The 27,837-nt window shown below is 47.0% G+C and overlaps 2 protein-coding genes across 4 annotated transcripts; both read left to right on the top strand.

Annotated features, from left to right (window-relative positions):
• The first annotated feature begins 124 nt into the window (after window positions 1–124).
• On the top strand, window positions 125–13,493 carry Esyt1 (extended synaptotagmin 1). Its single transcript, XM_027926879.3, has 31 exons — window positions 125–707; window positions 2,614–2,655; window positions 2,844–2,978; window positions 3,081–3,154; window positions 3,273–3,345; window positions 3,486–3,575; window positions 3,725–3,780; window positions 4,184–4,307; window positions 4,400–4,576; window positions 4,703–4,785; window positions 5,029–5,077; window positions 5,210–5,296; window positions 5,393–5,485; window positions 5,714–5,785; window positions 5,925–6,011; window positions 7,692–7,841; window positions 8,347–8,493; window positions 8,610–8,786; window positions 9,042–9,124; window positions 9,249–9,297; window positions 9,404–9,493; window positions 9,622–9,717; window positions 9,979–10,050; window positions 10,142–10,228; window positions 11,131–11,271; window positions 11,422–11,576; window positions 11,682–11,780; window positions 11,863–11,994; window positions 12,071–12,176; window positions 12,384–12,433; window positions 12,626–13,493. The coding sequence occupies exons 1-31, from the start codon at window positions 312–314 to the stop codon at window positions 12,663–12,665; spliced, it is 3,312 nt and encodes a 1,103-aa protein (XP_027782680.2). The 5' UTR covers window positions 125–311; the 3' UTR covers window positions 12,666–13,493.
• A 10,171-nt stretch (window positions 13,494–23,664) lies between these two features.
• On the top strand, window positions 23,665–27,668 carry Myl6b (myosin light chain 6B). Of its 3 annotated transcripts, none has more exons than XM_027926854.2 (8): window positions 23,665–23,768; window positions 24,982–25,179; window positions 25,872–25,899; window positions 26,124–26,267; window positions 26,583–26,756; window positions 27,168–27,245; window positions 27,385–27,422; window positions 27,563–27,668. In XM_027926854.2, the coding sequence occupies exons 2-7, from the start codon at window positions 25,009–25,011 to the stop codon at window positions 27,411–27,413; spliced, it is 624 nt and encodes a 207-aa protein (XP_027782655.1). In that variant the 5' UTR covers window positions 23,665–23,768; window positions 24,982–25,008; the 3' UTR covers window positions 27,414–27,422; window positions 27,563–27,668. The 3 variants fall into 3 exon arrangements, with proteins under 3 accessions (XP_027782655.1, XP_027782648.1, XP_071465881.1); XM_027926847.2 differs by having other exon boundaries at window positions 23,679–23,768; window positions 24,963–25,179; XM_071609780.1 differs by having other exon boundaries at window positions 23,720–23,768; window positions 24,942–25,179.
• Window positions 27,669–27,837: the final 169 nt, after the last annotated feature.

Below are 27,837 nucleotides of genomic sequence, written 5' to 3'. Positions count from 1 at the left end.
GCCGTCCTTTAGCCCCTTTCCTCCTTTTCCCGCCATCCCAGACCGCTTATCTTGACACTCTTGTCCAATCAGGGAGGTCCTGCCTCTCCGAAGCTCGCTCCCTTTCCCGCAGAAGACGGGCGGAGTTTCAACCTTTTGACTCCACCTCGGTAAATGCAGCGCGAACCAACCCAAACTGTCAGGGATAGGGGCGTGGCCTGGGTCCCCTCCCCCAACCTGGGGATCACTGCTTGCAAGGGGGGAGCTGGTCTCAAAACTAGGAAATCTTTAGCCGGTGACTGCGTCGGGAGGGTCCTCCCAGAGTTGGCACCATGGAGCGGTCTCCTGGAGAGGGCCCTAGTCCCAGCTCCAACCTGGTGGACCAGCCCGCTGCTCTCTCAGAGCCCCCTGACCAGCCCCCTGCTGCTCACACTAAGCCGGACCCAGGTTCTGGGGTCCCACCTGCTGGCCCAGGCGCGGCGGGTGAGGTGCTGGCGGTGCTGACTTCCTTCGGGCGACGATTGTTGGTGCTGGTACCCGTGTACCTGGCTGGGGCAGTGGGGCTCAGCGTGGGTTTTGTACTCTTCGGCCTTGCCCTGTACCTGGGTTGGCGCCGGGTCCGCGACGAGAAAGAGAAGAGCCTTCGGGCAGCAAGGCAGCTACTGGACGACGAGGAGCGGCTCACAGCAAAAACCCTTTATATGAGTCATCGAGAGCTACCTGCCTGGGTGAGCTACCCACTTCAGTCCTTGTGCAGCACAGCCCCATCTGTTCTTGAGCTCTGCCCCTACTCCTAGAGTCAGCTCCCCAACTTGGGACAGTGAGCCCCAGATTTATACCTCTTGCCCCGCTAGCCTCTTGCCTGTTGGGACTCGCCACAGTTGGAAGGACTACCCAACTCTCCCCACCCACCCTTTCCGCACACCCGAATCGGGTCCTTTCACAGAATCAGGACTTCTTCCTCTACTCTTGGGCAATAGCCAGACAATATCTGGTCCCAAGCCAGGCCATCTTGAACGCTACTCCTGGTTGTTGGTACCCCTGACGCCCTTGCTACTCTGCCCCTGGGTATTTCGGTCCCCATTACTGCTCAGAGGTTCCCTCCCCTTTCCTTGTCTCCTCAAGACTTTTTATTTGGTTTTCCCCTTTTCCTGGTCTTATCCCCAGCCCTCAGAGCATTGCTTAAGTGATCCCCAAAACCTGGACTGACCCTCTGCGGTTGCCTTTCAGCCTCTAGCAGCCCGGCTGCAGTGTAGCCGAGACGGCTGCTGGGTCAAGGGAGCGGGTGCTGGGAAGAGGACAGTGTGCTACTGCAATTCCCGCTGCCCCCACTGCACTGGCTCCTGTCTGGCCCCACCCTTTTCCGGATTGTCGTTGCGCTTGTTCTCTTGTTCGGTTGACCCAAACCCTTATTTCTGCTCTCCTCTCCAGTGCTGAGGCAGATGCCTTCTCTCTGGCCTTGCAGAGGCAAGGCGGTTTACCCGCCCCTCCTAGCCTCCCTTCCTGCTCCTCCCAGCAGAGGTACAGTCTAGTGGGAGATGGCAGAAGAGAGGAATCAAGTTGAAACTACGCACGTATAGGCACATTTCCAGGCTGGACTGGAGAGGAGAAAGGAGGAGAAATGGTCCTAGGGACTTGTAGCCTAGGCAGCAACTGTCTGTTCCAGCTACTCCTCATCCCATACATCCATACATAGCACAGGTGCCCTTTCCCATGAAAGGAGTCACCCAGGAAGACAGAAAAACAAAGAGGATATGCTTGAGGAAAGGGCTGAAGAAAACGTATATATGGGTATATGGGTATGGTGGGATTTGCTAGGCCACAGCATCCCTTTTCCAAGACAATGAAGGAAAGCTGAGTGAGGTAGCTCACACCTGTAATCCCAGCTACTGAGGAGCCTGAGGTCTGAGGCAGGAGGATTGAAGGTTCCACACCAGCTTCAGCAATTTAAGTGCTGACTCAAAAAAAGAAGGAGAAAAAAAAAAAAAAAAAAAAAGCCAAAACAGTGTGTGTGTTGGGGGAGAGGTTGCACAGGGAGGGAAGGCAGATACCATTGTCCTCCTATCCTTCAGACAAAGAAGAACTGCAAACAAATGCTTTAGAGAGGTAAGAGTGACAGACAGACAGACAGACACACACACACACACACACACATACACAGCCTGAACAGATCTTCTAGCCCCTCTCTCATTAAGGATTTGCTTTCTTTTTCACCTGCTTGGGATGGAGGTCCCAGTCTAGTCCAAAGGAAGAAGGGAAGGCTGAACAAAGGAATCAGGATTTTGTCAATCCCAGGATTCCCTCAGCTCTGATTTGACAGGACCTCTCCCTCCAGAAGCAATGTGCCCTTCTCCACTCCTCCTTTGACCCAACAGCTGTCATTTCACATCATTGAGCTATCCACAAAGCATCTTTACATGGCCCATGCCCTTCTGGCTCCCCTTATTTGAGAGCTTCAGATCCCCCAAATTCTGAGAAATGAAACCTTAGGATACTCCCACCCCTGCCAGTTCTGGGTGTGAGGCGTCCCAGTTGTATGGGCATGTTCCCTCTTCTTGTGGGCATTCCACAAACTTCTTAGGAAACATAGATGGAAGATGTGTTTGACACTGTCATTGCCTTCCCTACCTGCAGGTCAGCTTCCCAGATGTGGAAAAGGCTGAATGGCTAAACAAGGTGAGGACTATTCTGATATTTATTTCCAATGAAGGGACAATGGGTATTTGTTCCTTTGGCCAGGCCTTGCCACACTTTAATTCTAGCCTGAGTCTAGTCCCCAGTACTTCCCATGGGTAGGATTCTGGAGGAACTTGTCTTTAGAGGGTAAATGGGCCTCTCCTCTGACCATCTCCCTTTCCTCCCAGATTGTTGCACAGGTTTGGCCCTTCCTGGGCCAGTATATGGAAAAACTTCTGGCTGAAACTGTGGCCCCAGCTGTTCGGGGATCTAACCCTCATCTGCAAACTTTTACATTTACACGAGTGGAACTGGGTGAAAAGGTATATGTAGGAGGAGATGGGACAGGGAGGATGAAGGGGAGCAGGCTGGAGAAGGCTGAGGTGAGGTGCTTCTGCCTCTCTTGAGATTTCCTCTCTCTCTAGCCATTGCGCATCATAGGAGTCAAAGTTCACCCTAGTCAGAGAAAAGACCAGATCTTGCTGGACTTGAACATTAGGTAATGCCATTCATCACTCTTCCTGCAGTGGGTCCTGGTCACTCCTGGCTGCTTCACACACCCCCTACCCCACTTCAGCCTAGTGTTAACCTTCTTTCTTTTCTTCACCAACCCTCAGCTATGTAGGTGATGTGCAGATTGATGTGGAAGTAAAAAAATATTTCTGCAAAGCAGGAGTAAAAGGCATGCAGGTAGGACAGATGTCAGGAGCCCTCATACTAGAATTGGGAGGGAAATTAATGGGATATGAGGAAGTGGGAGGTTGGAAAAACCAAGGTTGGGGAAGTCTGCATGCCTTTTCTGAGGGAAAGCTTTGGTCTTCTTGCCTTAGCTACATGGCATCTTGCGGGTGATTCTTGAGCCACTCGTGGGGGACCTTCCTATTGTGGGAGCTGTGTCAATGTTCTTTATTCGACGCCCGGTAAGGGAAAACATTGAGGGGGGCGGTGGAGAAGCAGGATTTGGAGGGTGAGAAGGCAATTGACAAAAAGCGGAGAGGCCTAGTGATTATTGGTTGGGTGTGACTGTGACCCATAGGTGCTAGCCTGACCCCCTGCCCTTTCCTTCCAGACCCTGGACATCAACTGGACAGGGATGACTAACCTGCTGGATATCCCAGGACTTAGGTATTATGGGTTTACTGAGCACCTGCTAAGTATCCTAGCCCTGGGTTGAGGGTTTAAGGACTATAAAACAGTAAAAGATATAGCTTGTCCCCTGTAGTTGGGGAGATAAGAAAAATATTCCTGAAAGTTTAATACTGTGGTTTTTCTTCTATGGGAAGAGCATGCATTTTGGTAGGGAATAAAGAGGGTTGAAGACTGCTCAAGCAGGGCAAAAAAGAGAAAAGCTGGGATGGTGATGAAGAAGATATAGAGCAGTAGGTGAGAAATTTGGATATAAGAGTAGCAAAAGGATTTTCAAGAAAAGACTTCCTTATAACTTTAGGTCTCTCTTTGCAGTAAAAAATTTGGATTTGAGGGAAAAATGGAAGGTGGGGCTATATTTCTTTTCCACTCCCCTATTTAGCTCACTCTCTGACACCATGATCATGGATTCCATTGCTGCCTTCCTTGTATTGCCCAACCGACTATTGGTGCCTCTTGTACCTGACCTTCAAGATGTGGCCCAGTTGCGTTCCCCTCTGCCCAGGGTATGGCCTCTCCCCATTCAGATAGATCCTTCTTTTAAAAAAAAACCTGTGCTGGGTTCTTAAGTTTCTCACCAACTGATTCCTAACCCCAGGGCATTATTCGTATTCATCTGCTGGCTGCTCAAGGGCTGAGTTCCAAGGACAAATATGTGAAGGGCCTAATTGAAGGCAAGTCAGATCCCTATGCACTTGTGCGTGTGGGCACCCAGACATTCTGCAGTCGTGTCATCGATGAGGAACTCAACCCTAAGTGGGGAGAGACATATGAGGTAGGAAGCCAAGGGCGAGGAGGCCTGTGCGAAATGGGAAGGCCCTGAGAGGTTGTGGGAGAAGATGCTGATTGTATTATCCTCACAGTTGCAGCCCATGAGACCTTTATCCATCTGTGCTTCCAGGTGATAGTACATGAGGTCCCAGGGCAGGAAATTGAGGTGGAGGTGTTTGACAAGGATCCAGATAAAGATGACTTTCTGGGCAGGTAAGTCTCTGCTTATGTTAAGATTCTGAGACCCCAGAGGTAATTATAGTCATTTTCTGGGACTGGGATTCACATTTTATTTTCCTTCCCCACCCATGGACACACACACAAATATCTCAGAGAAGGGTGTTGGTGATCTGCCAGTTATTTCTGGGTGGGTGAGTGAAGGGTCATTGACATGCTACAAATTACAACACTCCCCTTTTCTCCCTCTCCATACCTTTTCTTCTCCCTGCCTCCCAGAATGAAGCTGGATGTAGGAAAGGTATTACAGGCTGGAGTACTGGATGATGTAAGTTGAGGAAAGAGAAAAATGGGAGAGATGGAACCCTTTGGCAGACACTAGCTGCTTCAATGGTGGGAAAGTGGTTGGGTAGGTATCTGACCTCCACTACACCTCACTTTCTTCTACTTCTCCCTTCAGTGGTTCCCTCTACAAGGTGGGCAAGGCCAAGTTCACCTGAGGCTAGAATGGCTGTCACTTTTGCCAGATGCAGAAAAACTGGAGCAGGTAAGCCATACGGGGGAAAAAGGAAGCCAGCAGGGAAGAGGTATTGAAAGTAGGATTAAGAGAAACAGGGTCTGACTTTTACTTCCTGTTTCCTAGGTTCTACAGTGGAATCGGGGAGTCTCGTCTCGACCAGATCCCCCATCAGCTGCCATCCTAGTTGTCTACCTGGATCGGGCCCAAGATCTTCCTGTGAGTTTGCTTCTAGTGTGGATGAATGGGGAGCCTTGGCTGCAGCATTCCCATACTCTCTTTTGCTGAGGACTCAAATGTCCCTGACTTCCTTGCTGTAGAAGCAGGGACATGTAATGCAGGGGTTCCACAAAGGTCCACCTCAGGGAAGAGTTCTGGTGTGATCCTACCTTCCTTCACCAAAATCCAAACTCCCAAGATGCTGACCTTTGAATTCTACCCCCACAGCTGAAGAAGATGAACAAGGAACCCAACCCCATGGTACAACTGTCAATTCAGGATGTGACTCATGAGAGCAAGGTAAAAGTCAGGACATGTGGGGGTGTGACATGGGAGGGGCCCTGTTCTTGAGATGAAGGCTTCCCTTCAGAAAGCCTGCAGGTACTTTATGGAGAAATGGGAATGGGGCTGTCATTCATACCATCCTCCCCATCTCCAGACTGTCTATAGCACCAACAGCCCAGTATGGGAGGAAGCTTTCCGGTTCTTCCTGCAAGACCCTCGAAACCAGGAGCTCGATGTTCAGGTGAGATAATCACTATTCACCTTATTCTTTTTTCCCAAATCTATGCTATTGCTTCTCTCCTTTGATCCCTATTTACTTTCTTTCTTTTCTTTTTTGTGTGTGGTGTGGTGCTTAGTATGGAACCCAAGGACCATTTGTTTGCTAGGCAAGTACTCTACTACTGAGCTACACCCCCCAGTCCCAGAATCAGTTTTTATAATTGACAGTTGTATACTTAAGATGAGTGATTTTTGCCAGATGTGATGGCAGAATGTAATATATTCCCAGCTGCTGGGAGGCTAAGGCAGGGGGATCACAGATTTAAGTCTAGCTTGGGAAATTTAGTGAGACCCCCTTTTTTATTTAAGTATGGTGGCTTGAACCCAGAGGTGCTTTACCACTGAGCTATATCCCAATCCTTTTTATTTATTTTTGAGACAGACAGGGTCTTACTAAGTTGCCAAGCCTGGCCTCAAATTTGCAATCCTCGGGCTGGGGCTATAACTCAGTGGTAGATTGCTTGCCTTGCATGTGTGAGGCACTGGGTTTGAACTTCAGCACCACATACAAATAAATGAATGAATGAATGAATGAATGAATTCCATCTACAACTAAAAAAAAAAATATGCAATCCTCCTGACTCAGCTTCCCAAATGCTGGGATTAGGATGTGAGGGCCATCTGGCTGCGACATCTGTCACCCCATTGATCGCCAGGGTTGATTCAGCTGATCTGGCTGGCTAGGCGGGTGTCCCCTTCCTCCCTCACCGCTCCATGTACGTCCTCTCGAAGCTGCGCGCTCAGTCGAAGAGGACGACCTTCCCCGATAGAGGACGACCGTTCTTCGGTCAAGGGTATACGAGTAGCTGCGCTCCCCTGCTACAACCTCCAAACAAGCTCTCAAGGTCCAAATGCTGGGATTACAGATGTGTGCCACTGGGCGACATTGTCTCGAAATAAATAATATAGAGGGCTGCAGATGTAGTTCAGTGGTAGAGTCAGTGGTTGATAGAGCACCCAACCCATAGATTCAATCCCCAGTATTGCCAAGAACAAGAAGAAGCATTATATGAATGATATGATGTAGCTCAGTCGTAAAGTGCTCCCTAGCATGCACAAGGCCCTGGGTTCTATCTCCACTATTAGAGAAAAAAGAAGAAAGAAAAACAGAAAAGCATGAAACAGTGTCTGCCTTTATAGCACTTACTGGCCAGTGTTTTAGTTTGGGTTTTGGTTTTATACTAGGAATTAAACCCAGGGGGTCTTAACCACTGAGCCAAATCCCAGCCCCTTTTGTATTTTATTTAGAGACAGGGTCTCACTGACTTGCTTAGGACCTTGTTAAGTTGCTGAGACTGTCATTGAACTTGCAATCCTCCTGCCTCAGCCTCCCAAGCTGCTGGGATTACGGGTGTGTGCCACCATACCCTGCGGAAGTAGACTTTTAATTGAGCCCTGAAGTATATGTAGGATTTAAATAGGCAGGGTGGAGGAAAATGAGAATTTTCCAAGTAATGGGAACAGAATGAGCAAAGGTAAGAGGGACTCTGGCATGGCTAGAGGACTGTAAAGAGATAGCTCTGAAGGGAACAAAAGTTTGTGTTGGTAGAAAGAGGAATGAAACTGGGGCTGTGTTATGATTTCCCATGTGTCTCCCTTTACCCTAATTCCTTCACTACATTTCTTCCTCCTGTACCTGTAGGTGAAGGATGACTCCAGGGCCCTGACTTTAGGGTCACTAACTCTGCCTCTGGCTCGTCTGCTCACTGCCCCTGAACTTACCCTGGACCAGTGGTTCCAGCTCAGCAGCTCTGGCCTAAACTCCAGGCTCTACATGAAACTAGTCATGCGGGTATGGAAATGGAAGAAGTGCTGAGGGGTGGGGAAAGGATTGTGGATTCCTCAGTAGTCAGAGTAAGGAAGGGGAGCCTGCTAAGACTAAGTGAGCTGGTATATGTAGAAGCAGCTATCGGGCAATTTTTGTTGGGGTAGCACACACCTGTAATCCCAGGAACTCAAGGGACTGAGGCAGAAGGATCTCAAGTTCAAGGCCAGCCTCAGCAATTTAGCAAGACCTTGTCTCAAATGAAAAATAAAGGACTGGGGATGTGATTCAGTGGGTGAAGCTCTCCTGGGTTCATTCCCCAATAGAAAAAAAAAAAAGTTTGTTGATTAATGTGACAGGGGGAGGTCTGGTGGGGATAGGTGTGAAAACAACCTTATAGAGATATGCCCAACCAAGTCAGGGACCTGGTTCCCCTGTCAGAGCCAGGGCTCTGTCTACCAATCCCCGCTTACCTTTGCCTGCTGATGGCTAACTGCACTTCCTTGATTTGGCAACCATACTACCCTCCCAGATCTTGTACTTGAATTCATCAGAAATCTGCTTTCCCACTGGGTCTGGTTCTTGGGACCTAGACAATGAGAGCCCCCAGACAGGCAGCAGTGTTGACGCTCCGCCTCGGCCCAGTCACACAACTCCTGACAGCCACTTTGGGACTGAAGTAAGTTAATATCTGGAAAGCACTAGGGTCTATTTGTATACCCTAAGTAAGCAATGGTTCTGAGAAATTGTGTTTCCTTTAACTGCCACTTGGTGCCCCATCTGTCCTTTTTGCAGAATGTGCTTCGGCTCCATGTATTAGAGGCCCAGGACCTGATTGCCAAAGACCGTTTCTTGGGGGGATTGGTGAAGGGCAAGTCAGACCCCTATGTCAAGCTAAAGCTGGCAGGACGAAGTTTCCGGAGCCGTGTTGTTCGGGAAGATCTCAACCCTCGCTGGAATGAGGTTTTTGAGGTCAGAATTGACTGAGCCTCAGCCTGCCCCATTCTCCCTGCCCCCCCAGTTCTGAGAGTAGTTCATAAACTTCTGGAGTTGCTAGCTGGGTATGGTGGCACACACCTGTAATCCCAACAGCTAAGGAGGCTGAGGCAGAACGATCTCAAGTTTGAGGCCAGCCTCCAATTTATCAAGATCCTGTCTCAAAAAAAGTTGGGAAGTAGCTTAGTAGTAAAATGTCCCTGAGTTCATTCACCCTATTTCCCCCACTAGGTGATTGTCACATCAATTCCAGGCCAAGAGTTAGAGGTTGAAGTCTTTGACAAGGACTTGGACAAGGATGACTTTCTGGGCAGGTGAGAGGGTGGGAGTTCAAGTGGGCAGACAGGCTGGATCCCTGTAAATCATGGAGTCTGACCTCAGGGAAAGGGAGTGTTGGTTTGATCATCTGCCTCTTGTCTTCATCTTTCTTCTCCACAGATGTAAAGTGAGTCTCACCACAGTGCTAAACAGTGGCTTCCTTGATGAGGTGGGCATGGGATTAGAACCAACAATCCTTTCTGATCTTGACCCAAGCCTTGTTCTCTTTGTTTTTATCCCCACATCCTCAAGTTTTTCACTGCCTCCTTCCACAGTGGCTGACCCTGGAGGATGTCCCATCTGGCCGTCTGCACTTGCGCCTGGAGCGTCTGACTCCCCGGCCCACTGCTGCTGAGTTAGAGGAGGTAAGGAGGAGACTGGAGGAAGAAAGGAACCCAGGAGGAGGCAGGGTGAGCTCTTCTCAGCTTCCAAGGCTTGTGTCCGACACTAGGTTATCAGTTCCCACCTCTGTCCCCTGTGTGTCCTCCTCCAGGTGCTACAGGTGAACAGTCTGATCCAGACACAGAAGAGCGCAGAGCTGGCGGCAGCCCTGCTGTCAGTCTATGTGGAGCGGGCAGAGGACTTGCCGGTGAGAGCTGTTCCCCACACCCCACAGCTCCCTGGCCCTTCTACCTCCTTCAGGTGTGAATGTTCCTCGTGAATTTGGAATAGTAAATGGCTCCTTTCTTTTTGAGGGTGGTGCTAGGGTGGGATGATTATCCAAGGTTGTGACAGTAATGGCTGTCAAGTGAAAATGGAGACATGGCCACTGGCTGTGGCTATAATTTGTGAGGTAAGGAGCTGCTTAACCAGGTCCAAATTTAAGACTAACACAATATTTTCTTTCCAGCTCCGAAAAGGCACCAAACCTCCTAGTACTTATGCTATTCTTACCGTGGGAGAGACTGCCCATAAAACCAAGGTATTGGGAACTGTTGCAGGGTTAAGAGATAGAGGGAAAAGAAGAGAGGAGGAAGTATCAACCACTGATCTTAACACTTCCTCCCCACCAGACTGTTTCCCAAACCTCAGCCCCTGTGTGGGATGAGAATGCCTCCTTTCTCATCAGGAAGCCACACACTGAGAGCCTGGAGTTGCAGGTACTATAAATTTACTCTACAAATACTTATCAGGTTCTCTAATTAACCTAACTTAATGCTAGCAGAGGTAGAGAAGAGGTATAAATGAGCTCTCAACTCCTCATCTTTCATAGTAGGGAATCACTACATAAAGTTGATAAATCATGAAAAAGATACAGGCACATTAGAATTTAAAAAAAAATTTTGTAGTTGTAGATGGACAGAATGCCTTTATTTTATTTGTTTATTTTATGTGGTGCTAAGGATTGAACCCAGTGCCTCATGCATGCTAGGCAAGCGCTCTACCACTGAGCCACAGCCCCAGCCCAAGAATTTTTTTTTTAAATATATATTTTTTTAAGTTGCTGATAGACATTTATTTATTTATTTATTTATGGTGCTAAGACTCGAACCAGTGCCTCACATATGCCAGGCAAGTGCACTACTGCTGAGCCCCAGCCCCAGCCCGGCATATTAGAATTATACTAGAAAAAAACAAAACAAAAAATAAATTATATTTATTTATTTGCTTGGGATTGAACCCAGGACCTTGTACATTCTAAGCATGTGTAACTGAGCTACAATCTAGCCCAACAGGAGGGTTTTAAAAGTTGTACATATGGAATATGGAAATGAGAGCAGGGTGAACAGGGAACATTTCATTTTTGCCACTCTTCACTCTTCAGGTAAAAATTTTACTATTGGTAAAATATGTGAAGATTTAGGAAATAGATAGTATACTCTACTTTGGATAAGAGAGGAATGAAAGAGGGACCAGCAATTGTTATCATGGTTTCCTTGCCCTTCACAAAACTTCTCTTAACAAAACTACCAAAGTGTCCAAGTGTTTAGACTTTGAACATCAGATAAAATAATGTATTGATGATGCATTTGCCTCTGAACACAGCCCTGTTGCTCCACAGGTTCGAGGCGAGGGGACTGGTGCCTTGGGCTCCTTATTCCTGCCCCTCTCTGACCTCCTCGAGGCAGATGGGCTCTGCTTGGACCGTTGGTTTGCACTTACCAATGGTCAGGGGCAGGTGCTACTGAGAGCACAGCTAGGGGTAAGTGCCAGGAGATGGTGGGTGGGCCTAGAGGGAGAGGAGAAGGCCTTTCTGGCTGAAGGACACCAAGAGGGTGGGAACAGAGGGCAGTATCCTTACCGCACGAGAGTTGGGAGAACTATGCCCAGCTTACAGCTTTCTTACTCCCAGATCCTGGCGTCCCAGCACTCAGGAGTGGAAGCTCATAGCCATAGCTCCAGCCACAGCTCCTCCTCGCTGAGTGAAGCAGCAGAGCTTGGTGGGGGACCCCCTCACATCACCTCCTCAGCTCCAGAGCTCCGGCAGCGCCTAACACGTGGTGACAGGTAAAGGGCTGAAACAGAAGACTGGAGACCAGTAGGAGTATAGAGGGTGAGTTTAAGCCTCCCCAGGCGTTACCTTCTCCCAGACCTATTTCCATTTCTTCACAGTCCCCTCGAGGCTCCTTCTGGGCCTCTGGGCCAGGTGAAGTTGACAGTATGGTACTACAGTGAAGAACGGAAGCTGGTCAGCATTATTCACAGCTGCCGGTGAGACCCCTGCATCATGTCCCCCAGCTTCCCTGCATGCCTTTCCTTCGATCACTTCATCACCTACAGCCTCCTGTTGCAGGGCCCTTCGACAAAATGGACGGGATTCCCCTGACCCCTATGTGTCACTGTTGCTACTGCCAGACAAGAATCGAGGTACCAAGAGGAAGACCTCGCAGAAGAAGAAGACCCTCAATCCTGAATTCAACGAACGGTCAGTGAGTGGGCATTCAGATAGAGAGGTGAAAGGCTTGGGAGGCACCCTGGCCCTAACACCCACCCCTCCCCAGGTTTGAGTGGGAACTGCCCCTAGATGAGGCCCTCAGGCGAAAGCTGGATGTCTCGGTGAAGTCTAACTCCTCCTTCATGTCAAGAGAGCGTGAGCTTCTGGGGAAGGTAAGAGGGCAGAGATGGCCAGGGAAAGGAGTGCTGCTGGGACCAAGGCTGTTAGGCACTAATAATGGGGGAGTATCCCAGGTGAAACTTTGGAGGTGACTCCATCACCTCTGCAGTTATTTGGGACCAGTAGTGTGTAATGATGATGGGACACAGTCTTTGAACACATCAAAATAACATCTTATCCCCTACCATCCTCCAACCCAGGTGCAGCTGGACCTGGCTGAGATAGACCTTTCCCAGGGTGCAGCCCAGTGGTAAGTGTCTGCATGGGTGGGGCTGGGGCTGAATATTTAGGTAGAAGAAATCCCAATCTCAGGAAAGAGAAAAAGGATATAATCTGAACTGAGAACCATTGATTCTGACATTAGGAACCCTAGGATTATGTCTCATTTTTAAAAGGACATAAGGATCATCATTCTGTTTGAGCCCTTTCCTTATCTCTCCAGGTATGATCTGATGGATGACAAAGACAAGGGCAGCTCCTAGGAGCTGGTGGTGACCAGCCCAACTTGGCTGCCTTCTTGCCTTGCCTCTTACAGCATCCCCGCCTCCAATATGATGAGCCTAAAGCCAGGGCCCCAGGGCTGAGCCTGTACTCTTCAGCCCTTTTGCCTTTCAGGCCCATACTAGGGCCTTTGCCTGACCAAAGAGAAGGACCATATGTTACCCTTTACTGCATGGCCTTTATCCCTTGGGTTCCTGGGGCAGGGACCTGAGCTGACTATTTCCTGCTCTTTCTGCATATTGTTCTCCCTTCCTCCCAACTCCTCAGGGCCTTCTGTACCTGTGCCTGGCCACTGGCAGCACTAGCAGTGGCATTAGCTTATGCCAAATACAGCTTTTGGAAAGATCTTTCTTCTTTAGCTGGTTGGTCACCTTCTTTGCTACCATGATCAGTCAGACAGGATAGACATGTGTGGGAAGGTAGATAGGCTAAACTCTCAAGCTGTGAGCCTTTTGGACTACTGCATGTAGCAGATGTCCAGCAACCTGGGCTCTGTGTCCAGTTCTGTCCTCTCCTTCATCAAGCCTGCCCTACAAATACACCTGCTATAATTCCTAGCACCAGCCTCCAGATTCATTGTCAATCCAGAACATGTGGATTCTACTCAAGCCACCAAGTAGCAAGATACCAGTCTTGGAGCCCCAAGCTGGTGATATGCAGATGGTCTTAAAGGATTTGGGACAGCAGGGCCAATTTTTTGTTCAAGTGCCTAGGTTATAAACTCATTGACTAGAACTGAACCTGATACTCTTAGTTCTGCACCAACTCTGTCAATCTACTATCTTATATTAAACATAATACTCAAACCAGCTGTGGCTGTTTTCCTTAAGAATTGGGAATCCATCCTGGGCATGGTGGCACATGTCTATAATCATTCCAGCAACTTGGGAGGCTAAGACAGGAGGAATGCAAGTTCAAGGCCAGCCTCAGCAACATAGCAAGACTTCAGCAACTTAGTGAGATCCTGTTTCAAAATATAAAAGGGGCTGGGTATGTAACTGTATGGTAAAATGCCCCTGGGTTAGATCCCTAATACCAAAAAAAAGAAAGAAAGAAAACAATAAAAATTGGGACTCTAGCCTAACTATCAGAAGTTTATTATAAAAGTTTATTATAACTGTCAAAAGCCTTCATTCAAGGGCTGTGGTGGGGCTCAGTGGTAGACCTCTTGCCTAGAATGTGTAAGGCACTGGGTTCAATTCTCAGAACTGCATATAAATCAATAAAATAAAGGTCCATTGACAGCTTAAAAAATATTAAAAAAAAAAAAAAGCCTTCATTCAGTCACAAGTCATGTCAATTGTGAAAACCTACTGAGGGGGGCTGGAGTTGTGGCCCATGGAGAGGTGAAAGGCTTGCCTAGCATGGGTTCCATCCCCAGTACCATATTAAAAAAAAAAAACAACACCAAAATAAACATCATAAAGGAATGTAACCATCTACAGTTAAAAAACAAAACAAAAACCTATTGAAGGGGGCTGGGGCTGGGGCTCAGCAGTAGCGCACTTGCCTGGCATATATGAGGCACTGGGTTTGATTCTCAGCACTCACTACATATAAATAATAATAAAAAAAAGGGTCCATTGACAACTAAAAAAAGGTGTTTTTTTTTTAAAAAAAAAAAAAAACCCAAACCTATTAAGATCACTGTCACCACCAGGCACAGTGCTCACACCTATAATCCCAGCGGCTTGGGAGGCTGAGGCAAGAGGATTACAAGTACAAAGCCAGTCTCAGCAATTTAGTGAGGCCCTAAGCAACTCAGGGAGACCCTGTCTCAAAATAAAAAATAAAAAAGGGCTGGAGATGTGACTCAGTAGTTAACCGTCCCCGAATTCTATCCCTGATGATAAAAAAAAAGAGAGAGAGAGAGATCATAGTCACCAAGAATATTGGTTTCATTGAGGATGGTCAAGGGCCTTGTGTGAAGCAGGTGCTGAGTTTCAGGTAAGACTTATTTCCAGTCAGTGATGAAGTTTTGTTGATCCAGCCTGTCTGCTGATCACTGTCCTCTCATGGCTGGCTGGGGAAAGGATTCCTAAACCTGGTAAACCTGGAAGCTCAGTGCCACAGCATAAGCTTGTAGTCTCAGTGCCATCGGGCCAGGGCCTGCTCAGTCACATCCAAAAGGGTTTCAGGGGGCTGGGGATGTGGCTCAAGTGGTAGCGCGCTCGCCTGGCATGCGTGCGGCCCAGGTTCGATCCTCAGCACCACATACAAACAAAGATGTTGTGTCCGCCGAGAACTAAAAATAAATATTAAAATTCTGTTAAAAAAATTCCTCAAAAGGGTTTCAGGTTCATCTGACCAGCAACTTAGATTTCATACCCATTTTATTTTTTTTATTTTTTAAATTTTTTTTAGTTGTAGGTGAACCCGATACCTTTATTTAATTAATTTATTTTAATGTGGTGCTGAGGATTGAACCCAGTGCTTCACTGAGCCACATCCCCATCCCTAATTGTATTCTATTTACAGACAGGATTTGAGTTGCTTAGCATCTCGCCACTGCGGAGGCTGGCTTTGAACTCCTGTCCTTGACAGAGCACTTATCTACCATTGGAGCATGTGCAAGGCCTTGGCTTCAATCCCCAGGACTGCAAAACAAAAACAAAAACTTAGGATGCTCCCAGTGTGAAGAGGGGAAAGATTCAGGGGAGGAGACTAAGCTCAATTCCATAATTTTTCACAAATTTTCTACCACTGAGCCACAACCTCAGCCCCATATCCATTTTAATACCCATGCTCACTTTGAACTCTGCTCCTCACAGGAGCCATTCTGGAATGTAGGCTCTAGGGATGTGTTCCACGTGTTCTAACTGCTAAATGAAAGGAGAGTGACATGGATGAAAAGTTACTACTAAAAACAGGGTCACTGGAATAGGAATTTGGAGATTTTCTTAGTGCCTCATATGCTTTATCATTTTCTCTAAAATGATAAAAATCTTATCCCAGTGTGCATGCTTATAATCCCAGTTGACTAGGGAGGCTGAGGCAGGAGAATCTCAAGTTTGGGCCAGCCTAATTTTTCACAATTCTCTTTATTGGCAAAAACTGAATTTAACATCTATATTGTCCACTGACTTAGCTGCTTTGTTTTCAGTGATCCCTTTGTACTGATTGCTGGTTCTCCTGCATCTTCCTTCTCATCAATTTAAGAGCACCCCAAGCTTTGCCATGAGAAAGAGGTCTCACTTACTGTTGCTTCCTCCTGACCACTCCAGACCCTTAGTGGGGTAAACTCCGAAGACACAGGGCAGAAGAACTTACATTTTTAAGGTTTCTTACTTAACTATTGGATACTGGGCATGTGACCCAAGACCTGCTGGTCTAGCTGGCTTCAGATAATACACCAGGGATTTTGCTCTATATGATTTTAAGAAATCACTTTAAGTAATTATATTTCTAGAAACCAGAGGACATGGCATAAATTTTCTTAGTCCTGAGAAAATTTGTGCCATGTCCTCTGGAAGGGTCCCTACTCTTTCTTTACCTTTCGAAAGTTCAGGATACAATAGGGAGGAGTACCAATCTACATATTAAATATAAATATATATTATTTATATATATATATATATGTAGAGTACCAATCTACATATTAAATATCACACACTTCAGTATTCAGTACATTTTTTTTTTTTTTTTTTTGGTGTGTGTGTGGTGCTGGGGATTAGAACCCAGGGCCTTGTGCATGCAAGGCAAGCACTCTACCAACTGAGCTATATCCCCAGCCCAATGTAGTTCTTTATTTGGGTGGGGGAGTTAAGAACTCAGGGCACTGAGCCACTGAGCCACATCCCCATCCCTAATTGTATTTTATTTAGAGACAGGATTTGAGTTGCTTAGTATCTCGCTACTGCAGAGGCTGGCTTTGAACTCCTGTCCTCCTGCTTCAGCCTCCTGACCTGCTGGAGTAACAGGCATGTGTCACCACACCCGGCAAGTCAATACATAGTTCTTTTATGTACAGGAAGATGAACCAAGTCATTAGTCAGAGGGATTAAATATTCTTGTTATATATCAAAATAGTTTCATTTTTGATATCTGTGATGCATGTTGCACTTTTTCCAGAGAAAGACAGGTATGACTGCATATGGGGACATTGTCATGGCCTTTTGCAAATGCTACTTCATAGGATGTGGCTCTACTGAACTAATGTGCTGTAGTTAACTAACCGGGTGTAGCAACACAGATGGCTACCCAATAGCTTTCTCCTCTTCCCTACATAGAGAACCCCAGAGTATTCCAAGTGACAGTGTGCCAGCCCCATGGGATTAATCACAATCCTCTTTACTGGATACTCATTTTCCCAGACTCCCCTATAACTTGGGATAATTCTGACCCAGTTCTAGTAAAAGTGTAAAAGGAAGTCAGTTGGGGACTGGAGCATCAAAAGAAGTCATGCTGGGCCTAGTGGTGTACGCCTGATAGCAGGGACTCAGAAGGCTGAGGCAGGAAGATCACAAGTTTGAGGCCAGCCTCCGCAATTTAGCAGCCTTAGCAATTTTAGGAATAAGGATATAGCTCAGTGGTACAGCACCCATGAGTCCAATCCCCAGAACCAAAACAAAATAAAAGAAAGCCTTCATATCTCTTCCTTTTGGGGGGTCGGGGGGTTGTGGTGCTGGAGATTAAACTTAGAACCTCTCAACCCCTTCCTTTTTAGGTCATTAGTATCAGGATGTGATGTCTGGAACTATAGCAACTTTTTTTTTTTTTTTAACTGAGCTATATACCCAGTTCTTTTCATTTTATTTTGAGACAGATCTCACTAAGTTGCCCATGTTGGGCTTGAATTTGTGATCTTCCTGTCTTAGCCTCCCAAGTAGCTAGGTATGTGCTTCCATGCCTGGCTAGCAACCTATTTTAAGACCAAAAAGTGACCAACACACAAGGAAAGCTAACATGATTACAGGAATACAAATTTACAAATTAGGATCATAGTATAACCTACTTTATTCACTTAGCACAGAAGCATTTTTATACTTCATAAAGTATTCTTTGAAATCATAATGTATACAGCTGAGGATGTATCTCAGTAGTACAGTATTTGCCTAGCATGCGTAAGGACCTGGGTTCAACTCAATTCTTAGTATCATGAAAAAAATATATAATAGTTGTATATAATGCCACAGAATGAATAGTTTCGCTGATCTATTGTGAGGCATAAAGATAGTTCCCAATATTTTGCTAATCACTGGCAATAGACACAAACAATATTTATATATGTCTCAAATGCTTTAATTAGGATAAGTGGGATTACTGGGTCAACTTCTGTACTTTAAAAAAAATTTTTTTTAGTTGTAGTTAGATGCAATACCTTTATTTTATTTATTTATTTTTATGTGGTGTTGAGGATTGAACTCAGTGCCTCACACGTGCTAGAGGAGCGCTCTACCACTGAGCCACAACCCCAGCTCTCAACCACTGTACTTTAATGACATTTACTGCATTCTTCTAAACTGCAATTTAAGAAGATTATAATGCATGTATCTCATATGTGCCTTTGTCATGTGAAAATTGCTTTCCTATATTCTCTCCAATCCTGAATATTATGAAAATCATGCCAATGGATGTGTAAATTTTTACTTTTATAGATTTTCCTAAGTCTTCCTTCACAGTGAGACTAACAACTGTCCTTTCTTGTTGATGTCAGTCAAGCCCTTTCTCCAGCAGTAATCTACCTGCTAATTTTCTCATATTTGGATGGAATTCCATAAAACTTGTGTAGTATTTCACAGTTGGTGCTACTGGAAATATACAGGGTTTGTTTTGTTTTGCAGTGTTGGGAATCAAACCCAGAGCTTCAAGCATGCCAGACAAGTACTCTTGGATGCAGTAGCCCATGCCTGTAATCCCAGGGCCTTGGGAGGCTGAGGCAGGAGGATCATGAGTTCAAAGCCAGCCTCAGAATTTTAGCAAGGCCCTGATCAACTCAGCAAGACCCTGTCCCAAAATAAAATATAAAAAGGGCTGGGGACATTGGGGACATGGCTCAGTAGTTAAGTGCCCCTGGGTTCAATCCCTGGTACAAAAAAAAAAAAAAAAAAAAAAAAAAGGCAAGACTGCCTACCCTAAAAAAACTATAAACCCCAAACGAAAAGGAGTAGGGTGCTTAGGCAAGTAAAACTATAGTAAATAATTGAACATAAGAAAGGAATAAAGAATAAAGATGCCCTAAAAGAGCAGCTGAAGGGCCCTAAAATAATCTCCTTCTGTTCCCCTTCCCCTCAAACTTTCCCTCTGTGCCCTCTGTAAGCCTCGTTCCACAGAACACTTCCCACCCACTCTATCTACCCGGTATTCTTTAACTGTACTGACACAAGCTTATTCCAGCCTCCCTTTAAACCTGGCTCACCTCTGGAGAGATTCTGTTCACCTGTAGCACCCTCTAGGGGTTGCTCCTTATCCTGAATCCCATATATTTATCCTGCAAGGGGGGCGGTTTGCTCCTCAAAGAAGATTCTTCATCATTACTCTCAGGTCAGCAAAAATCTCAGCTCTTTTGGAGATGATGGGAGTATTATATATTGTTTCCGTCTTCTGTCATTTCTGTTATTCACTAAAAACTTGGTTATTCCTCAGTATTTATTGATGGGTTTGGCATTCAAAATCTTGCTACCCTCCTACAGCCTTCAGTGCACAGCATAGGCGGTTATTCAATAACTAGCATCACAGTTCCTCACTGTGGTTGACATTGTTGGTTTCCTCGCCAGTATTCTTTCCACTCCTTTCCATTTAGATTGACCCCAATCTACCTCCAGTGTCAGGGACACACCTTAAGTGGCCTAAGTGAATCAGAAGAACACACCATCTACCTTGCTACAGGGGTGGGCAATAAGCCATGCCTAAGCCAATCAAAACATATCCTGCCAGAGCAATTAGTTCAAGGGTAAATGGGCATTTTTCCAAGTGGGTCCAGTCAAGGTAAAATCCAGGAATTGATTCCAATGGTCAGAAGAAGTTCATTCTCACATTTGAGGCCAGCCTGGGAAAATTAACAAGACTCTGTCTCAAAATAAAAAATAAGTGCTGGAGGAACTGAGAAGTTCATTCTCTTGACACATGGAGGAGGGAGCCAAGAGTATTAAAGAATGAATCCCTTTGTTTTGTTGTGAATTCCTGGGTCAAAATAAATCTAAAGCCTACCCGATTCTTGACTTTTCAATTACATAAGCCAATAAATCCCCTTATTGTTTAGCCAGATTTTTGAAACTCTCAATTGAAAGAACACTAACGGATTTTATCAAAACTAATGACCTTGTGGGTGTGGCTGTGCACGTCTGTAATCCCAACAGCTCAAGAGGCTGTGGCAGGAGGATCACAAGTTCAAAGACAGCCTCACAGCAATTTAGCGAGGCCCTAAGCAACTTAGTGAGATCCTGTCTCAAAATAAAAAATAAAAAGGGCTGGGGATGTGACTCAGGGGTTAAGCACCCCAGGTACCAAACAAAAAAAACTAATAACCTTCATCCCATTCATCTCTCAATCATCTCTACCCATAGCCATTCACCCTGGTTCCTGGCTTCCACTATATTCTTCAAAATTTTAATCTCAAATGCACTATTTTCTTCACTACAACACTAATGTCTTCAACTATCTCATTTTTTTAAAGTGGTATCAGGAATTGAATCAGGGATGCTCTATTGCTGAGCTACATTCCCAGCCCCTTTTATTTTTCATTTTGAGGCCATGTCCCACTAAATTGCTGAGGATAGTCTAGAACTTGCCATCTTCCTGCCTCAGCCTCCCCAGTAGCCTGGATTATATGCGTGTACAACTGCACCAGGCTCAACTATCTTACTTATTCAACCTCACTGAAATTTCTGCCTGTAATGACTCTCTATATTCTCTCAATCTAACAGCCCACTCCTCTATACTTATTCCTTCTCTTTGGGGCCTAGACCATAAACCCTATTTTTACCTAGAATCTCAACTCCCTTTATCCCATGTTCATCCATTGTCCCTATTCCATAAAATGCCAAGATCTGACCATTCCAGTTGACTTTTATCTGGCTCAATTGTGCACATGGCAAAGTGCTGCTGGAAGAAGGAACTTAGTACCTTATATACTGGCACTATTCCAAATTCATGGGCAGGAATTACAGGCTAGGGATGGAGCTTGGTGAGAGAGCGCTTGCTTAGCATGTGCAAGGCTCTGGGTTTAACCCCCCAAACCCCCCCCCCAAAAAAAAAAAGCAAATTCATGATTTTCCATTGCAACTACTCTTCATGCTACTCAGCATGAAGTACAAGTGCTTAGTACAAGTGCTTAGCACTTGGTAAATGTTTACTAAACAAATAAGTCATTTCCCATTTTTTACAATACCTACCTCAAATCTTTACTACTTTCTCAACTTATCTCCTACTTCTCTTAGCAAATCAAATCATTTCACCTTTTATTTCTTTTTCTTTTTGATACTAGGGATTGAACCCAGGGGCATTTAACCATTGAGTCACATACATCCTCAGCCCTTTTATTTTTTATTTTGACACAGGGTCTCACTAAATTGCTTATGGCCTTAAGTTGCTGAGGCGGGCTTTGAACTTGTGATCCTCCTGCCTCAGCCTCCTGAGTTGCTAGGATTACAGATGTGTGCCACCACACCTGGCTCACTTTCCATTTCAAAGTAAAAATAAAGAGTTCAATAATGGGAACTTTCTCAATCCCTTTAATCTCCAACGTACCTTCCTATTGACTTAGTAGTATGGGTGTCCATCCTTGACTCTTCCCCTTCACTGAGATATCCATTCTTTCTACAAATATTTCAGAACTTAATATGTGCTTGGTTCTGCCTGGCCCTGGATATACCATATGTGTGGGGATGGGGAGGTGTATAGGATCATAATAGAAAGGGAACCTGAGCAATGAGGACACAGGACATGTATGAAATACTGCAAGCTGGTAGGTGTGGCTGTTACAAAAAAGGAGTGCTTTTGTGAGACACTAAAGAGTGATTCTATTTATTTTTGTGTAGTGATGGGTTTTGAACCCAGGGTCTTGCACATGCTAGGGAAGCTCTCTCTCACCTATACCTAGCCTCAGGATTAAATCTTTATCAAAAAAAGATAATCAATCACCAGGGGCACTCAATCACTGTGCACACACCCACATACCCACACACACCCCACAAAAACATTTCCACTCCCTAGTAATTCAGAGGAGAGAGTCTGGAAGTCTGTCTGCTTACAAATTCCTAGGAGATTCTGAAAAGTAGCTAAATCTGTGAACTACTAGTAAAGAACATTACAAATATGAAGCTAGCTTTACTTACCATAAAACTATTTTTTCTGTTTATATTTTTCATCTAGTACAGGTCTATAAATATAACTTGAGCTGGGCATGGTGGTACCCACCTGTGATCCCAGCTAGTTACTTGACAGGCTGAGGCAGGAGGATGGAAAGTTCGAAGGCAACCTGGGCAATGTAGTGAGACTCTGTCTCAAAAATTTAAAAATGAAAAAAAGCAGGAATGGTGTGTGCATGTGTGTACGCGTGCACACGTGCACACACGAGGATAGTTTTTCAATCTATTTGTCAATGGTCTTTGTCTCTTCTCCTTGCACTACTTCTCTATAAAGCAAACAGAAAATTGTAGCAAGTCCGCTGAGGCCATAAATCTCATACTAGGCAAATGCCTAAAGTGGACCACAGCTAGAGGAAAGGAGGGTAAGTAAAAAAAAAAAAAAAAAAATAGATAGACCCACATCTTTGAAATTGGACAGAAGCCAGGTGTGGTGACACCTGTCTGTAATCTCAGAGACTGGGGGAGAGGGAGCTGAGGTAGGAGGATGGCATGATCCAAGTCCAGTCTCAGCAACTTAGCCAGACCCTATCTCAAAAATTTTAAAAATAATACATAAAAAGGGCTGGAGATGTAGCTCAGTTCAATCCCCAGTACTGCAAAACAAGAAAAAATAAATTGGGCAGGTTATGTAGTTCAGTGGTCCAGCACATGCCTAGCAAGAAGGAGGTCCTGGGTTTGAGCCCCACCAGCCCCTGGAAAGACACAAGTCCCTTATGGTGTTGCCCCTCCAAACATGGGTTCTCTTAAAACTTCTATTTTACACATTCTAATGAGAGTGGACCAATGCTGCTTCTCTAATTTAGCTCTCGAGAGTGGTTTCTAACTATATCATTCCAGATTGGCCTTAAATCTGCCATCCTCTGGCCGCAGCCTGGCTTCATCAGGTTATTTGTGTCCTACAGAACTTTTCTACTACTCTTCTTTTTTGGGGGGGGGGGGGGTGGATCGAAGCCAGGACCTCTGAGCCATATCCCTAACCCTTCCATTTCTACTCTTCTGAGAAGCTTTCCCCAACCAGTAAACTTCACTTACAGCCCATAAAGTTCACTTGGGCCTCACTCTGGGGATCCGGTCGGTTTTCTATTCTGAGCCACTCTTTGCATACCCATAGCCCTGGCTTCCAGCGCGAGGTGCCTCGCCAGGGCACTGAATGGTGCAAAAGTGGCTGCAGAGGCAGAAGCTTCGATTCCGAGAGTCTGAGGGAAGGTGACCGGGCTTAACTGTAAATCTCATTTACCTCAGCGACCAGTTTATTTCAAAAATAAAAATACACTTTGAAAGTTAACTGCTCCAAGCCACACAACAATTAGCCTGTTTTCCCTCTATCAAATTGCTCGAGGAAGCGAAAGACATCACAGCTACTCTCTGCGGGACAGTGCTTTCAGCTATCTGATCTTCAAACCGCCGGCTGCAATTTTTCCTCTGGTTTTGAGTCCTCTCACCTTTGGTGAGATGCAGAAAAACACCCTTGCCGCTCTAAACTCACCACAGGGCTAGGCACAGCGGATATCCTGAGCAGCCCCGCAACGTTTTAGGGTCAAGGGAGGGGACTGCTCAAGATAAGTCCGCTCCGCAGAGCCTGAGTCACTAACTGCGGTCGCGGTCCGGATGCCCTGCCCACACCCTCGCGTCACTTCAGAATTGGAAAGTTTCCCGTGAGCCCCCGGGCGCGGGAGGACTACGACTCCCGGCATGCTCCGCGGCTGACGGAATTAACCCTTCAGGGCCCGGAGACGCGCTGCCTTCGGTCCCCGCCCCTTACCCGGACCCTGCAGGGTGAGTTTTGGGGGACTGGGGAGGGCTTCTTTCCTTTAAGGCTTAGGGATATGCGTGCGTAAGATGGATGTATTATTTGCGGGAGGAATGATTTCTTATTTTCCAAAATTAAGACAATTTGCTGTAATGAGATTCAGAGGCTTTTTTGCAAATGGGAACCCAGCATCAATCTGAACCCCAGGGTCCAAGTGGAATCACTACTCTCTTCCTCAGATTGCTGCCTAAATCCTCTCCTTTTTTCCCAGAACAAAAGTAGCCAGCACCCCTTCCTCACACCCCCCACTTTGTCCCTTCTTCTCTGCCCCACCCCGCACCCCGCAAGGTTTTGTAACCTGGAGCCAGAGTCAGGGATGAGTACTCATGGAGCCCATAGGAGTTTCCATATCCTTTTGGATTACAGAATCTAGGCCTTTTGTCTCCTAGAGCGGCCCTTACCCCCAGGTGCCACCATTTTCAGCAGGCACCCTGCCTTTTGTCTGACTTGAATGATTGTGGGCTTGTGGAAGAAGATTCCTTCTTTGAAAGTATGGGTGTGGGTGGTGGGTGTTAAACCTGATTCTTAGCTGTACCCCCACCCCTAAATCAGTACTAGATACAGGAGACAATGGAGAGCCTCACACTCCCCTATTACTATGCACAGTTTCAGGCCTAGACTGAGGGGCCCAGAGACTACAAGTACTGGGAATTATTAGACTATGGGGTCAGCTATCCCTGCCCCTCATTCATGGTCAGGGGGGCTGGACAGGCTGCTTGTTTTTTCACCTTTCACTATTTCCAGATCACCCTTTAAATGTTCCCACTTCACACAAACCTCTCCAGGCTCTCCCGCCTCCCCGACTCCCACCCCTCCCTGAGCTTTCTAGAGTCTAGAACTTCTGGCTTCACTTGTTTGCTTCACCCCTATCTCAGTGTCACTGGCAAGCATCCTATCCTTACCCCGGAGGTTAACTCCCTCATTCTGGGCAGTCTCTGGCTTACTCCCTCTGCCCCCAAAGGGAACAATATTCTGGTCATCTTTTAGGGAGGAGTGGGCAGAGGAAAGGAAACCTTGGGGCAGGAGTTCTGAACCATAGTAGGCCAGGGGAGTGAGGACAGGCAGGCATATATCTCCTACCTCACCCTCACCACCGCCAACTGGCTCCCTGCCCCTGCCCCCGCCCCTTGACATCCCAGACTCCCTGGCTATTTAAACAGAGATGGGTGCCCCCATCAGCACACTGTCCTTTGGTCACCGGACATCATGCCTCCCAAGAAGGATGTTCCCGTGAAGAAACCAGCAGGGCCCTCCATCTCTAAGCCTGCTGCCAAGCCAGCAGCAGGGGCCCCTCCAGCCAAGACCAAGGCTGAGCCTGCTGTTCCCCAGGCGCCTGTGAAAACCCAGGAGCCCCCTGTGGATCTCTCCAAAGTGGTGGTGAGTCCCCAGAAAGCGACAGTGTGGAGAGAGTAATTCAGGGTCTGATTCTGCCTAGAGGATTAGGGAGTACATAGAAGGTAGGGATGAATGAGATTGGGGGTTCCCTGCAGTCCCCTATTGGGCTTATGATTCTGCTGTTGTCTTTACTGTCGTCTGTCCTTTTATCCTATGACATATGTGTACCATATGTCCATACTTGCTGACCCCCTGGTGGAGGCAGGGACTGTGAGGTGGGGAACACCTGGGTTCTGGGGACAGTTTCAAGGTGAAGGCAAGGAGCTGCTGCCTGCTTCTGGCTGGCTATTCAATTCAAAAGGCCACAGATTTGAACCCCAGGAGGGGAGGCTGAAGAGGACAGGCTTGTTAGACAATCACAGCTGGGGGCCAGGGGTAAATTTAGCCTTTGTTCAGCCCCCAGTTATGTGAGGGATGCAGGGCCCAGGGCAGTGGAGGGAGGGAAACAGGTGGCATGGGATTAACCCTGTTCCCAGGAAACCCTCCCCACTATAATTCCTCCTCTTGGGATTCTCCCAAGGCCCAGAGCTAGGAATGGGACTGAGGTGGCTGGGCTCCCAGCTTGGTCCCTTTGGGCCCCTCCCCAGAAGTGGCTGCCAGCTGGTTGGGAGGAGTGCTGGAGAGGGATTGAATAAACCCTGTCATCTCTCCTCACCTGCTCTTTTCTTCCACAGATCGAGTTTAACAAGGACCAGCTGGAGGGTGAGGAGAAGCTGGTTCCTTTAGCCCACTGTCCAGTCCCAAGCAACCCTGCTCAGATCCCTTCTCTGTTCCCATAACTCCAGTCCCGACCTTGAAACCTCCCACACTAGTCCTTTTTCCAACTTTGTTGCACCCAGGTCTACCACACCGTTTCTGATCCTTCCTTGAGGGGGGGTGGAGGAATGGGCACCACTGATCAACACTGATCCCTCCTTACATCTCAGAGTTCAAGGAGGCCTTTGAGCTGTTTGACCGAGTAGGTGATGGCAAGATCCTGTACAGCCAGTGTGGGGATGTGATGAGGGCTCTGGGTCAGAACCCGACTAATGCTGAGGTGCTCAAGGTCCTGGGGAATCCCAAGAGTGATGGTAAGAGGAGCTTTGGAACAAGTGGGTATTCTTTTTTTTTTTTTTGCAGGACCTCTGGGGGATCAAACCCAGGGTCTTATTCATGCTACCCAAGCATTCTACCACTGAGCTACATACTCAGTCATCAATTTGCAATGGTAGAATGTTGGTAAGGTGACAAAGAATGCTGGGGTGGACCTCAGGACTTCAAAAACTTAAACAAAGGGGCAGAAAAACATCCTGAATGCTGAAGGGGATGAAAGATGTGGTAGGGATGAGAGCTGGGTCCTGGGTGATACCACAATGACCTCTCTCTCACCTCTTTCTGACCTCCAGAGCTGAAGACCAGGCGTGTGGACTTTGAGACGTTCCTGCCCATGCTCCAAGCAGTGGCCAAGAACCGGGACCAAGGCACATATGAGGACTACTTGGAAGGGCTTCGGGTGTTTGACAAGGAGGGGAATGGCAAAGTGATGGGCGCAGAGCTCAGACATGTCCTCACCACCCTGGGTAAGGCAGGGACCAGAAATTGAGGAGAGAGTAGATCAGTAAGAAGGTTGGCAAGCTAGGCAGAGCCAGGGAGGGGATTATTATCTTGCAGGTCATAGACAGTAGATTGAGAAGGTCAAATCCATGAGGGCAGAATCTGAGGGACTTCTCAAGACTAAAATGCTTTCTAAAAGGGACAGAAAGAGAATGTGGTGGAAGCCCTAAAGTTCTAGCTTTGGAAGCAATACTTGTGCTCTGTGATTCCATTTAAGTCAATCCTTGGGGCTTCAATTTCCTGTCAAAGGTTTCACTGGGTCCTAGACACTGTGTTCAGGCTGGCGATATGGAAAGCAAGATGCAGGGTGGGAAGAGCTGGCCTGGTTAAGAGAGGGAGGAAAGGCAGGGGGTTCCAATGCTGTGTTTGGGATTCAGGAGAGAAGATGACTGAGGAGGAGGTGGAGACGGTTCTGGCAGGACACGAGGACAGTAATGGCTGCATCAACTATGAGGGTAAGGGTAGTCAGAGGCGTAGAGGGTCCAGGGGTGGAAGAGGAGTGCCGGGTGGGAGCGGGGCATCCTGGAGTACCTACAGTTGGATGGATTATCCAAGGGTCTGCTTCTGAAGCCTTCTTGCCTGCTCTCTCTGCAGCCTTCCTGAAGCACATCCTAAGCGTCTGAGCTCTACAGGTAGGCCCTCCAGCCTCCCCAGCTCGGCTTGAGGGGCAAGACTCCTCTTCCCTCGGCCAGCACGAAAGTAGGGGAGTGCGTTTTCCTGTCCAATCACTGCGCAAGCGCCAGGGCTTGGCAACTTTCATTTTTTTCCACAGATCCTGTGGGGCCCGGACACTTGCCTTCCCTCTCCCAGGCAGACGGAGGCACGTTTCTGCCACTAGGCGGCCACCTATTGTGTCAAAATAAAGACATGGTTCCTTGCTTGGTCTCAGACTTGTTTTCTTCAGAGGAACGGGGTAGGAGTAAAGGGTGGGCCCTCTCCTCTCCCAAAGCTGACATCCTCGGATCTTTAGGGTGTTCGGAGAAGCGGACACTGTGCACTCCACCCCACCCCCTTGCGCGGCTTCTGCGCCCAGGTAGGGCTGCAGCG

Source organism: Marmota flaviventris, chromosome 3 (genome assembly GCF_047511675.1).
Source record: "Marmota flaviventris isolate mMarFla1 chromosome 3, mMarFla1.hap1, whole genome shotgun sequence".
NCBI classification, from domain to species: Eukaryota; Metazoa; Chordata; class Mammalia; order Rodentia; family Sciuridae; genus Marmota; species Marmota flaviventris.
This window is presented reverse-complemented; position numbering and strand designations above follow the sequence as displayed.